This window comes from Fulmarus glacialis, unplaced genomic scaffold, assembly GCF_000690835.1.
Source record: "Fulmarus glacialis isolate BGI_N327 unplaced genomic scaffold, ASM69083v1 scaffold18030, whole genome shotgun sequence".
NCBI lineage: Eukaryota > Metazoa > Chordata > Aves > Procellariiformes > Procellariidae > Fulmarus > Fulmarus glacialis.
Genome location: NW_009189764.1, coordinates 6,959 through 21,475, shown reverse-complemented (window position 1 = coordinate 21,475; position 14,517 = coordinate 6,959). Strand labels below are relative to the sequence as shown.

Here is a 14,517-nt window from a genome sequence, read left to right as displayed (position 1 = left end):
ATTCTATGATTTACAACATTTTTTGCTATGACTTCACTACGAGTTATGTGATTAACCACCTTCCTTTGGTTTCCAGCCTGTTCGCTGCAGTCAGGCAGCTGACTATGTCTGTGCAATCCTGAGCCATTAACACACAAGAGGTTAAATTTGGGTCACTTGGTATAGTGGCTTTTCAGTATAAATATCTTCATGTAGCATTGCTCTAAATAGGATGCACCTCCTTCTCCAGTCTCTTAGGAGTGTCACAATGCTCTCCCAGGAGAGCCTTATTTGTCACTCTAGCCTAAAGTGCTGGATTTTAGACCTTTCTGCCCCTCACGTGATAAACCAAGAGGACATTCATGCCTCTGGCATGCCCTGTGGAGCCCCTATCATAGTAAATCCATGTGGAAAAAATTATCTCTATTACACCCCAACTACTTTAAGGCAAACCACTCAAGGGCAAACCAAATGAGAAATAAGTAAATTGCAGGATACACAAAGAGTAGGCACATATGTCTTATTTCGTAATTGATTCTCTATTGCTGTATTTCTCATAACCACATAACACCATACATGAACACATCAGGATTCAGTGGATGTAGTAACGATGCAACTGGCACCGATCAGGTAGAGTAATGGGTTCTGGTTTATTATGTCTGCTTAACCTAGGGTGTGTGCAGTTGGCGTGACAGCTATGTCTGCTGAACGTTTTGTGCATGAATCAATCCACTTTGTAGCAGATAAATGGGACAGAATAGGGAACTGACCCCAGTAACATTATTAAAAAGTCCTTTGGTGAGGTTTCTGTGCAATAATGTTCAAATATTAATATGCTAAGGTTCTTCCTTTTCACTGCTGAAATGTTTTCATCTAGTGCAGATGCCGTGAGAGGGGTAGTCCTAAGCAGCTCTTTGCCTGTATATCCTCTCACACCAGTGTCAGTCAGATGGGCTGCATTTGGACTGAGGAAAGGCTGATTTTGAATGAACTGTGAAGTAGTTCTTCTAGCTGTTCAGCATGAGGAACTTTCCTTAATGCTTGTCCAGTCCTGATTTTACCTCTGAAGTAGGTTCAAAATGCAGAGGGCCTGTTAAATTTTAAAGTTTTTTTAAATTTTAACTTCAGCCAAGGTTTGAAGTGACACGCCTGAATATTAGCTCTCACGTGATTCTTATGACTTTGGAAAGAACTCATGGATGCTCAGGTCTTTGGAAAACATTGGTGTTATTCACAGGACCTGATTTTGTAGTCTAGTACTGCACCTCCATCCTCACCTCAGTGTTGTAGGTGCAGGTGGAGCAGAAAGGGTAATAAAGCTGTGGTTCTGAATATATACTGTCACGGTTTTAGTTTAAATAATGATTTCCTAATCAATGGCAGCCTGTAATGTGACAATGTTATTATTAGATGCCATTTAATAGACAGCTGATGTTGAAATCTATGAACTGTACAGTGCTATTGACTTAACTACTGCCTATGTATGAAGAAAGATCTGTGAAATGATGCATAAAACTTATGCCAGGATACTTTGTTGCTGCTACAAACTTATAAAGTATGAATGTAAAGGATAAAGATGGTTGTTGAGGCTAAGGTTAGGAACGTAAGTCATGTAGCATGTTCTGTTTTCTAAGTTAGAGTCTTGGCGCGAGGTGGAAAATAGAATTTTGGAATTTTTTTTTTTTATTACAAGGGATATTGACAAATTATTTGACTGTATTTGGATGTAAGCAGTTATGTGAATCTTTTATTTTGCTGTCTGTGGTTACTGGCTTGTGTGGGTGGGAATAATCCATTAAACGCAGCAAGAAATTTGCTGTGGAGACTGGCTGAACTCCTTGAAGACTGTTCCTTCCATACAGGGAAGGAGTTGCCTGTACTATTAAGCTCAACCATGTGATTTGGTGCCGGTGCCATTTGTGGGCTTAAATATAAAGTGCTGGGGTTTTCAAAATTGAAACAATTGAAGAAATACGAACTGTAATGGTATATTTACAGCAAGGTTGTATGTTGAGGTAGATTAATTAAACTCAGTGGAATTCATATTCATAAAGGTTAATAACTTTGCATAAAAAATAATGAACAGGCACATTTACATGGGTGTGCGTTCTCTGTGTGGTTTAAAAATATTACTTGTGGAGAGAACTGTTTATAACATGAGCCATTTATTTCAAACCCCTTCTGAGAAGTAATTAGAAACATTCTGAAATTACTGACCTAATTTACACAGTCTGACCACAATGGGTATTTCCAAAAAACACAGGTATCGATCACCTAAACAATGTTAAGCTCCAGCCAGCTATGTGGCTGGGTGCACTTTTCTTAATATTCTGAAACTTGTTTGTTTCGTTATCCATGACTTTGACCCTGAACATCCGAGTTCTTTGTTCAGTGCACGTGTATTATACAGGTTTAAACCATTAACATGCAACAGCAACTTGGGCTTATTTAGGATGGCTACCCGACAAGCTAGTTAGATAAGAATTCACCAGTCAATTTTATTTCTAATTTCCTGACAGATTGCAGAAAAAAAATGGTCAGGTCACACTGATTAAGGTAATTAAGAATATCAGTAACAGTTGACCTCTGTCCCTAGAAACTCATGAAGATGGGCCCAGCCGTATCATTGCCTGGGGGGCTTAGCTGGCATATCTGTATTAGCTAGGGGGACAACGGCATTGCCGTGCCTGTTCTCATTCGTACCTCACCTTCTCACCTGTGCCAATCTTCTGGATCTCAAGGACCAGCTGAGAATGTCATTGCCCAGTAGCTCTGCCAGCAGAAGGTATGGTAGCTCTTTTCATCTACTTCAGGTTACACTAGCGGTATTATTTCAAATCTTCTTCTTGAGCTTTGCCAAATTTTTGGTAGTGGCGCAGCTTTGAATAATGGGCTACTTGCAAAATCCTTTCAGTTTCCACTTGAGAAGGCAAGGGCAGACACAGCTGCACCACGAGGCACTTCTAGCAGCATAATTACGGGGGCATAAGCCCTAACATGCAGACAAGCTTTTAACTAGAGGGCTTCCAGTAAGTGAGGTAGGTGTGGTGACAGGAAAAAAATGCTCCTTGCGGATCTGCATTCTTCGCTGTGGCTTGTCGCACTGCAGCTTTCCAGGGTAGCCTTCTAGCGGGATGCAAGCAGCGCAATGTTGGCACTGTCATCAAAGACGCAACTCTCCCTGACAACGCAGGGTTCCCTGTCTTAAACAGTTCCCAGTATAAAATAAGTTGTCTTGGGAGAAAGAATGCTTTTTCAAAAATCTGCTTTCACATTACAATTTGAGTTACATAGCTGTGTTCCTAAATGACTTAACATTTTTTTACCATTCTGAATATAGGTAAAACTTAATGTTTGCTGATATGGAAAAAAGTCTTTTGCCCTTCCTTACACTGTTAAAACCTCAAGATTGTTTATGCCACTCTTTTATATATGTTTTAGCAGTATGAAGGAAATCAATCTGAATTGCAATTGCTTCAGCTGACCGGAATGTCAGGCAAAGGGTTTTAGGCAGCTGTAAAGATAAGAATGATATCGGTATGATTTATTCCGCTCTATATGAACTTAGCCAGAAAGGAAAAACATTCTTAATGTCTGAAACCATGAGATAGTTACATGATTTTTTTTTCCTGAATTTGAAGCATACGTGCTGTGTCAATACAGCAGGCTTGTGCATCGTATGTCACGTCCCCAGTCTTGTTCCTGGCCCTGTCTGTAGTGCATGCGGTGCCCTGGTCCCCTCTGGGAGGGAATAAAAAAATTGGTTTCATTTATTGTTTGTACTTGAGTTCTAAAAACATATTTACAGGTTTTTAATTTCCCTGTAGCTGCTCACGCAGAAGATGATAGCTATTTTTCTAAGCCATTAGCCATTATGTAGAATTTTAATGGATCTGGAAGAAGATTATCTAAAGCTTCAGGCAGCAGCACCCTCAAATGCTGAGCCAACCTAACATTTTCACGGTGCAGTTAGTAAATCTTCTTAAGTTCCAAAAAGATGCTAAACTTTAATGTCCACATCTAATAGCACTGTAAAAACATTACTGGTTTTGAAAGTGACACCTTGCTTGTCTGAACGTGTGGAAACATGAAGCCAATGTAGAATGGTATAACTGTAAGATTAATAATTGTATTGGTGTTACAATAGATGTTAACACTGGCCTTTTCTTACTTGCAAAGTGGTAAGAATGAACTGGAACGAGTCATTCGTATTTCAGAATAAGTGCCCTTGGCAAGTTTTACCACCAAACACTACTCATATCTTAAATTCATAACCTATGAACTCTTTTAGCCACGTAGATTCCACTGGCTTCCGGTCTGATTTAGACATCTACATGCTTACATCACTTCTGAAAAAGGCATTTACTGTAGAAAATGTTTGAGGATATTTGGAACCCTTTATCTCAAATCGCAATTATTTTTCATCTTCATTCCCCGATCCATCTCCTCGCTAGGTAGGTTTTTTCCTAAGTAGGTTTTTAAGATGTGTCAGCTCTGATAATTGTTCATTGCCATTTTTCTGATTTTTCATCTAACCACAGCATTACCAGGGGGATATGTGCGGGGGTTGGTGCTTGTACTTTCGGATAGAACAACTCATCTGTCATTGAAAAGTTGTGACTAAAACTTTCCGTACATAAAAATCTTCCAGAATGAGCATGGAGACAATTTAATCTCAAAAAAGAATTTGTCTAAGAGCACTCCCACAGAAAAGTAGAATTTAAGGAGAGATGACAGTCAAGCTTGGTCATAATGTGCTACCCAGTTCCTGCCCAGTAGTGAGTTTAAGGTATATAGTGCCTTCCTACCATTGCAATATACTATTATTCATGTGCCATGAGAGGAAAATGTTGCTAATAGTTAAGAGATGATGACTAGTAAATAGGGTGTGTCTTTGGAAAAACCCTGAAATAAAAAATTGCTGTTGCACAGAAGTAGAGGGAGATGGTATTTTCCATAGTTCAGTAAGCTATTCATAGTAAATACTAATGAGTTCATCCACAGGACAAGTACTTAGGTATATGGCAATCACGAGGCAAAAGCATCTGCAGGCTACGTTCACCTGTAGTATAATTCTATTGGCTGCAGTGGAGCGTCTTCTAGGGTGAGCTTTTCTGTTTAATATCAGTGTAAATATGAAGTTTGAAACTATTTTCTAATGATGCCGGTGTAACTTTTCACACCTTGTGATTGAGATATGTAATATGTTAGGTGGGGCGGGACAGAAAGTCATTGGAAAAGTAGACAAATAATTCAGATCGTGGGAAAAATCCCATGAGATTTAAGGAATCTGAAGTTTTAATCTTTGCTGTAGCACACCTACTGAAGAAGAGCTCTAGGGAAGTCTTTCTCGTTAGCACCAGACACCCACCCTTTAACTACCCAACTTTCCTTCACAGGGTTTGAAAACAGGCTGATAATGTAGAAAAGATTGTTCAAACAGCAAAGGCCCATTGCTATTTTGTATGGAAAAGAGTGCTAAGCTACAGTTCTGGTGCAAAACAAAAAGGGCAAGACTTTGCTATAGTGCAACCCAGATGCAGTCCTTCTGCTAGAAAAGCTTGTGTGTCAAACAGAGTAAGAATAAAAATAAATGAGAACAGAAGTTTAGTAGAAATGTACATCTTGTTGTGTGCTTTATTGTATTTGTCAATAAGAACTGTTTTTAGCATTCCTCCCTGCTGGACGGTATGAAAAAGAGTTTTCTCTTCCTTTTAGGCTGAACGAATTGGTAAAGAGCACGTTTGCCTATAAAATTTTCTAATCATATTACCACGATGTTCTATTTTGTTGACAAGAGAAGATTTTTGTGTCTATAAGAAAGATTCCTGAATGTGGTAATTTGCTGATTTAAAGAACTGGGAGGACAGTCCTTCAACGGTGTATGGCTTTAGAAGGGAGGAGACAGTGGTCACAGTTCTGGGATATTTATGACTTCAGTTTCCCCATCGTTAAGCCCGGGGTGATAATAGGTCATTACCTCCTATAGAGCGGAGACTTAGTTCCTCGCTGAAGAAGGCTCTAAAGTTAAGAAAAGTACATCCATGGATGTCATACATCCGTGTGGAACTCCGTCGTCGTACTAATGTGACAGGGTGAAATGTGGCCTGCAGTACACAGTGGTTTGAGAGTGTTGTTCTTGAAGTGCATCCTGAGCTTTCTGTCAAAAATGTACAAAACTCTACTGGACAGTTAAATAACCTAGGTATTTTCACTATATAAGGAAATTTAAAAGTGGCGTGATGAAAGCTTTGTGGTCCATATACTTATTTCTCCCACATAAAGTAGTTGGTCTAATAAAGGTATTATCATTACGAAAAAGTCTAACAAAGATATTGCCATTACAATGCTGACCAATGGGCATTTGCTCCCTTGTGGCTTAGAACGAAGCACTGGACAGAAGTGGCCGTTTCAAACCCCAAGTGCTGGTATTCAAAATATCAAAATGACTAAAAAAAATTTACATTTCTTTTCTGATTTTGACTCTGCATATGACTGAAGAATTACATGTGTATCCACCATTTTAATTTAACACCGAAAGTAGTCTATTTTTATTTAGTGTGCCCCAAGCCTCACAGGTGAGTTTTTATGAATATACTATTTTCCTTGCAGTGAGTCAGTATTTCCCAAATAATTTCCTACATCTGGCATCAGAATGGCACATTTCCTTCTGACATATGATGACATGGGTAATAATTTAGAGCGCCAAAACTAATGCTGTAATGAGTCAGGCCAGTGCAGACCGGAGCAGGAGGATTCCACACCCTCTAAGGAATCTTTACTATTTCATTATTTTCCACATTTCCTTTTTGTTTCCTTATCCTTCTTTCTCTTCCTTTTAGTCTGGACTTGTCCACCTGCTTTCCCCTTTGGAGCAGTTTTTTCTCATTAATCTCCTCTTCAGCTGTTCTAAGAAACTATCCGTATCATCTCTTTCTGTATTATCTGAGCTGGGAAGCAACGTGCAGCTGGGAAGTAGAGCACCCTAGAATTAGAGGCCTCATGTGAAGCCTGTGGAAGGAGGTAAGAAGGCTACAATTAACTTTGTTGGGGTTTTGATCGAAAGACTTACACAAGGGCTTTTAATGCAGAATTATTGTTGCTTTCATTCTCATTAACTGGATCCATTTCAGAATGCTGACCTGATTCCTTCACAGATAACTCACAACCTTTGCAGTGAGCACACTAAGCCTTTTGAACGTGGAAGTCTTCTAGTGACCACTTAATCTTGTTTTTCATAGAACAATTTCTCCCATAATTCGCTGAGAAAGAATCATAAAGCAGCTTACCTTATGAAAACCTGAAGATAGCCAAAGACAGCACAGATTGCAACAAGAATAAGATGCAACATCCTCTACAGGGCTTTACAAAGCACTTTTCAGCTGATTTGGTCTGAATGTGATCTCACCCTGGTGCTATGCGCTCATTGGCATGCTCTCGCAGCAATGCTTAGTGTGGTGGCCAGTCTTGCATAAACCTGGCATTAGGAACAATAAGAAGAATGCTGGGACGAGAAGTGCAGAATTCAGACTCTGCAGCTACCTTTCCATAAAAAATTGTGGCAGTACATGAAAGAGGCTCTACTTCAGGCTTCTAAATAGCCCTGTTGGCAGCGTGGTATAATGTATGTTTTTATGTTGGCACGATATAGTGTCTCTATTAGCAAGTATCTGAGGAGCTGTGGCTAATTGTTTTCACTCACCACACCAATTTACTCAGCACTAATATTATCTCATAACTTGGCCATGTTTTTTGCTGGTTTCAGCTCAGTGACAACATTATTACATTACCCGGAGTGTGCAGATGGAAAAGACGCACTGAGATGGTGACTGTCTGAATGAGGACAATTTGTTTCATATTTATCATTGGCTTTTTATAACCCTGGATCAAGAAAATTCTTCATGAGAGGTTAAAATTGTGCAGATGCTTATGTCAAGATGGGCAAAGTTTCTGAGGAAAGAGTGAATATAGCACTGCTTCACCATATTGGAATTCATAATGGTGAGCAATTTTTTATTGCAATTGCCAATTGGTCCCTTCGGGAAATCACAGTGATGAAGAATGCTTTGTTTAATTTGAAAATTCCTGTTTGCTGTTTTTGAAACAAACAAACAAAACAAAACAAAAAACGACCAGCCATTGTGTTCTGCTTGAAAAGATTTGTCCTCAGGAAAGATTTTTATTTCCTCCCCCACCCAAGATGGAGAAGAATGTTTTTAAATGTTAGTGAAAATACTGCATACAGAGACAGAACTATTTTTTCAAATCACTTCAAAATTGACTAAAAAGAGAGGAAAGTCTCCCTGTGATGCTTTTAACACCTGAACCTTTTTTGTGTTTAAAGGGACTGACCTTTAATGAGGTATCTCCTGACTGCTACTACTGCAAGCACAATATAACTGCCTGGGGAAAGTCCTCTTCATTGACTGCCAGGAACAGAGGACAAAGCAACAGGCCATCAAGTGCTGAGTCCTCATTCACTGGTAAATTAACACTGATAAATGTGTGTGTTAATCAGATAAATCGTATTAAATTGGGTGGTGGTTCCAGGAACCCCCATTTAAATCAGTGTAAGAAGTTTCTGAACCAGTATGTTTTCTGTGGCTTACCGGACATGATTAATTCAAGCAGAATTTATGCACCAGTTCTAACATGGTTCTGATACGCAGTAATGGTGCAATCTTTCAAGACTATAGTTTCTCTTCCTCGTCATGCTGTGAAGTTTCTAAATCATCCTTCCACAGTGGAAATTATAGTTTCCTTTTTTTCATGCTGACATTGCTATTCCTATGGTCAATTTAGGATATGAAATCAGCAGCGTGAGAATCAGAAGATTGACTCGGCATACTTTGTGAAAGAAACTGCTCTGTTTTATTGCCTCCTTCGTTTCATTTGGTGTATAGGGGAGATTTCTTCAGCTGCTCACGAAACGCAAGCCAATAGAGGCCTTATTTTGTATCCTGGAAACGCCATGACATTTCAGGGCCTTAGGACAAAAGAGCGTAACGACAGCTGCTTCACGTCTCATTACAGGTTCATCTAGAACAGTATCTTGACACTCATAGTGACCAATAAAAAAATACTTGGGAAAGAATAGGGAAACCATATAAAGGTACTTTACAGTAGTACTTTTCCCCTGTATTTTTCCAGATGCCAGGAATATGAAGTTGAGGAACTTCTTGAGCCAAAGACAGCATCTTTGTGTTGAATAGGCCTTACAGGATTTTCCCTCATTAATGTGTCTACTGAACCCCTGTAAGCATTTAATATCCACAAATGGGTGTAGCAAAGAATCCCACAGCTTAAGTATTTGTTGTAAGAAGAACACGTTCCTTTAGTTTTTTTTTCCTGCCACCTGCTACCTTCATTTTTTGCTGTGTTTTTCTTTTAGATTGGAATCCGTGATCGATCGTTCCTTCTTCTCCCTAAGCATGCCATTTACAGCATTATAGAAATTTGTCATGTTCCCTCTGTCATCTCTTTTCCAGGCTAAAAAGACCTATTCTGCTTACTTGTTTCTCTTATCTTGTTGTTTTTCTCTGAACTTTATCTTGTTCTACTGTACAGATGTCCTTCCTCCTCCCATAGGTAGCCAGATCACCTCCCATGTCCTTTGAAACCTGGATACTTCAAAACTATTAGGGTAGTTCGGCTTGTGCCTTTACTCATTTGCAATACGATACCTGCCTGATGATAAAAGGGCCATCAATACTGCCTCTGCTGAAATCCACTCTTATGTCTGCAGTGCCATTAAACTGCCATGCAAGCACCATAACAATACGTGTTTTTGAAATTAGGTATCATCATTTCATGACAAGATCAATATTTTACCTGAAAGGTTGTTATTTATGTTTGAGAAAGATTAGCTTGAATCAAAGAAGAGAACAACTACAGGGTGATTGGAAGACTGAAGTATTTATATTCTGCAAAGAGATAAAGGGTTTACATTGTTGAAAAGGACTATAGGGACTTTTTACAGAGACATTATCGGGGAAGGAAGGAAAGACCTATTTATGCAGAGGGACTGCAGTGGAAAAACATCGAGAGAGTTGAATTAATTCCGGGCAAAAGTGGATTGGAAGTTGGATGAACTTTTTAAGTATTTCAGGAGTAATGTTTCTGCAAGAATTTTTGCAATGGTAGATGTGAGGGCAGGAACCTTAACTCTTTTTAAGATGATGCCCCAGATGCAGTGACATTTGGCTAGCAGGTGCATTTTTGTTTCCTAGAGGCTTGGAAGGAGATTCATTCATGCTGATTTCTCTGCATCATATTTATTTTGTATTAATCCTCTGTGTCAGTGCAGTCACTGGCTGTCTGCAGAGACAGAAATTTGAATCTGAGATAGCAATTTTGGGTTTAGCATAGAGAGCAAAACTGCATTTATCAGACATTTTTCATTATCAACTCCTACTGTAATGTGCGTATGCGCTCCCAGTACCAACTTGGTATGAATGTGCTCGTGGCAAAGTAAACTGATCAAAAAAGCTACCTTGTTTCAGTTAAAACTGAAAGAAATACTCTTTTAACCCAAACACTGATAAAAAGATCAACAGTTTTGTTTCTAATTAATTGACTAGATTAGTATCTTTTTCAATAAATTTGGAAGAAAATTCTTCTTATAGAAAATACTTACTTTTTCAGTTATCTGTAAGTGTATGGTCTTAATGACAAAGCTGGTTTGGTTTGCTTTCGTTTGGTTTGTTCTTGCATTTGTTAAATAGTCAGGTAGTCCTTAAATAGCCTCTCATGCTACGCAGCTGAGACGTCATCTCTCAAATGTGTTTGGAGACCTAGCGCGTTAGTGCTCAACGATGATGTCATAATCTCTTGCATACATAAGAACCAAAAATGCGCCTGTGTTCAGATGGGAAACGGGCACTTTTAATTTTGAAAACAAGGTAGTATTCAAATATATTATTTAAAGGGAAAAAGAAATGTATTTTAGCAAAACTGTCATTAGTGAAAATAAATTTAAAATCTAATTTATTTTCTTGTATAAACAGACATAGCAATTCAGAATATTACCTACAGTCTTGTTGTACTTATTGTAAATTTTTATTTACTTTTCAGCCCCTGGTGCACTATGAATAAACCCTAATAATGGTTTGCAGGTGGCAAAACTCTGAGGATGTTTGAAAACATTAGAGATATTTCACACACATTTTCTTCACATTTCGTTTATGAAAAGTTGAATTGATGGCTTCTAAAAACCTTTTTTATGGAAGAGTCCTTGTGACACCGATAGCTTGGTGACAAAACCAGAATTACTATGACTCCGCTGTTTTAAGGTTAGAGGTATATTTAATATGCATAAGACCAAAAAAACAGTTTTTAAACACTGAAATCTTACAGCATTTGCTGCACTTCATTGACCATATTGCTTCTACGCAGGGTTTTTATTGATATCAAGAAATTCCTTTTTTCCCTTTCTTTTCCTTTTTAATTTTTTGTTTCTTTCAGTAAGAATCTCCTTTGGTTAGTATTTCTTTACTTTGAAAACTACAGCCCTCTTAAACTAGACAAAACTGTACTTCATAGCCCTTCAGAATTATTTGGTTTAACTACCAGTTCAGTGAATGCCGAATCCTTGGTGTTGCTAAACCTCTGCAGGTGTTTCCAGCTGACCAATGCAAGGATAGCGTTTGTTTAGGATATTGCTTTAAATGCCTCTGCAGTTAAGCACCGTATAAAATTTTGCCAAAGAATACAAGAGTCTGCTAGTGTTGTGACAGCCTATTGAGCCCAGCGGTGGAGCCCAGTTCCTTTTGCAGATGAATAGTCTGTGCATGGAGAGCAGTGAGGATAGAAAAAGCTGGAGTGAAATTATGAATACCCTGACGTGGAGACACTTAAAGGCTAATGGCATTTCTATGCAGCTTTCTCTTGCTTGCAGAGATGCCTCTGTTTCCTTTACTGACGCCGTTTCTTGGATGAACTGTAATACAGATATTGTAATGAGTTAGAGCAGGCACAAAACAGTGAGGTCAATTTGCAAACATCGAAACCAGACAAAAACAGATTCACTTTTAATGGAAAATAAAATAATTATTTTCTTTTCTGTTTCTTTTTAGTTGAATGTTTGTTTAATTTGCACTAGGGGAAGTCACTTGAAACTATTCTAGAGTAAGTTTGCCCGGATGACTATTGTGTGTAATTTATGTCCGAGAAGATGCACCCACCCACAGACACAAGAGAAGCTTGTCCTAACGATCATCTTGTCTCTTGGGCAGACCAGTTGGCGCAGGGCAGTGCTAAACAACAATTCTGTTTTGCTTCTGAGACTGTTCGTCCAGAAAGCCCAAACATAGCCCTTGGCTGTATGGAGCTGAACACAACCCTGAGGAACCCTGGATCAATATACTTGTTTGAAAATTATGACATCTAGCAGTTTGTTTGTTTTAAATGACTGAGATGTGTCAGGTAGGCCTTGTTTCTGCCCTGTCCAAAGATCAACTAAATCTAATCCTCCTGTATTCCTAGCCCTGCGCTACTCAAATGGGTCTCAGAGAAAGAGTGCTGAAGACTGCACACACCTTGATGTTTATACTGGAGGAAATACACCCTTTGGTGGAATAATTCCAGTTACTGGGTAGTCCTGGCAGTTACCTGTGTAGAATCCTGTTAATTATAATCTTCACCCATTTGGCCTGGGGATCTAAACAGATTTGCTGGCTGTTCTTCAGTGTTGCTCTGCAGTGGAATGAACATTTTGCTTTAGTTAATATTGGCACCTGAGGAGAACGCAGACAAGGCTGAGGATTATAAGCTTAAGGGCTGCCAACTCTTCAGCTTTCGTAAGTCATAACTTCTCTTGCCTGCTGACTTTACTTACATGATTTCCACAGCGTTGCAGTGTGGGCCCTTCGGAATGATTTCTACATTGGCCAGGTGCTTTGGCAACATTAATCCCGTGACAGTCTGGATGCAGTGACACCGCAGCTCCGCTGCGAGCATCATCTCTGTGAGGACAGGAAAGGGAAGCTTATAATGTCTGCAACTGAACCAAACTGATGAAAATATTAATTAGAGAAAGCAGAAGGGATAAAAAGTTCATGCCTCAAGGTATAAATGGATTGCTATTCATGAGCTTAAGGTAGTACCTTCACTGAGCAAGAAAGGGCGTTTGAGATCTGCAGACTTTGTACAGGTAACAATTTTTAAGTTCCCATTACTTCTACAATTATTTTGGCATCCCACAACATCAAGTGCAATGAAAGGCTACTGGAAGTGTGGGGCTCCTGTCTTACGAGAGGAAGGAAAAGCTCGCTGAAGGGGCAGACAGCTACTCGCCATGAATACAGCCTGGAGGTGAAACCTGTTTGGGCTAAAATTCTACACTGGTGTGAAAAAGCCACGAAAATACTCAGCTTAGGATCTTAATCAAGATGCTAGGAAAGGTGTGGGGCCTCTGGGGAAGGAACTCTGGGTAAGTACTAGGAGCAAGAAACCCAACAAGCTTTGCGATGGAGTTTGATTAAATTATGCTACGCATTGTACAGCAGCCAAGTCCATGGACTGAATTTGCTGTTGCCTGACAGTCCTTCCAGACCCATGTTGCCCTAGTGAAGCAAAAAAAAATGTTATCCCAGCTTTAGGGATTGAGCACAGAGCACCAGAAAGGTGACGGAAATTATGCAAGATCAGAAGCTGTGAAGCCCAGGGCTTTCCCAGCTCCACCCACTGCAGACACTGGGATATCTTCCTGTTTTCAAGTCAGATATCACAGGTTAAAATGCACAATCGTAACTCTCGCATTCGTCTGTTTTTCCTGCTAAGGCAAGCTGCATCTTCAGTTTGAAATTCCTGATAGTTGAACTGTCGAAGATATTTGAAAGAGGAGATTCAGTACTTTGAGGGCAGTATCAACAAGAAGCAAAGACAAGCTCCAGATAAACGTATGTGGGGCACACGGACACTTACTGAGATGAGTAGGGCTGCAGGAGCCGAAATCCCAGTCAGTTCATCAGTCCCCTCTTACTGTGGGTAGTCTTGACATCCCTTAAGACCAAACAGCAAACCCATTTACCTCACCCTGTGCCAGTTCTTGTACCTTGATATGATCAGCCACCTATTTCTCTTCTTCGCTTATCTTCTGCACAGCTGAATCTGCCGGTGCTTCTTTTGGCTGACCAACACCTCCCTACCTACCCGACCGAACGCAGAACCAAACACATTTGAAAGTCAAGCACTGGGAAGCGCAGAGCACCGCAGCAGAGCAGCAACATCCCATCTGCAGGCTCAAGAGAAGAAAATGAGATTTCCAAAAGCTGTGCCAGGGCTTCACTGCAGGTGTGTGTAATGAGACAGGCGTCCTGTTAGCCAGTTGTCCAGCCTGGAGGTTGACCATATCCAGCTCTATTCTGGCTCAGGAGAGACGGCAGATGTGTGTCATCCCAACGTGAAGCCAGGACGCAGTAGGAGCAAGCATCCACATGGTGCTGAGGCTTGGAAGCATTCCAGACCCCTAAACTTGGCATACTTTCTGCCCGCAAAATACTTTTTGGACTTTCGCAGCAGAGTTTGGTTTTTTTTACC

The 14,517-nt window shown here is 39.8% G+C and overlaps 1 protein-coding gene across 1 annotated transcript; it reads right to left on the bottom strand.

The window, feature by feature from the left end:
* Nucleotides 1-12,588: 12,588 nt before the first annotated feature.
* Nucleotides 12,589-12,941, bottom strand: LOC104080844 (interleukin-8-like; the record flags this gene model as incomplete). Its single annotated transcript, XM_009583372.1, has 2 exons — nt 12,589-12,672; nt 12,815-12,941. Coding segments are annotated over 2 exons (211 nt in total), but the record flags the coding sequence as incomplete, so codon positions are not given.
* Nucleotides 12,942-14,517: the final 1,576 nt, after the last annotated feature.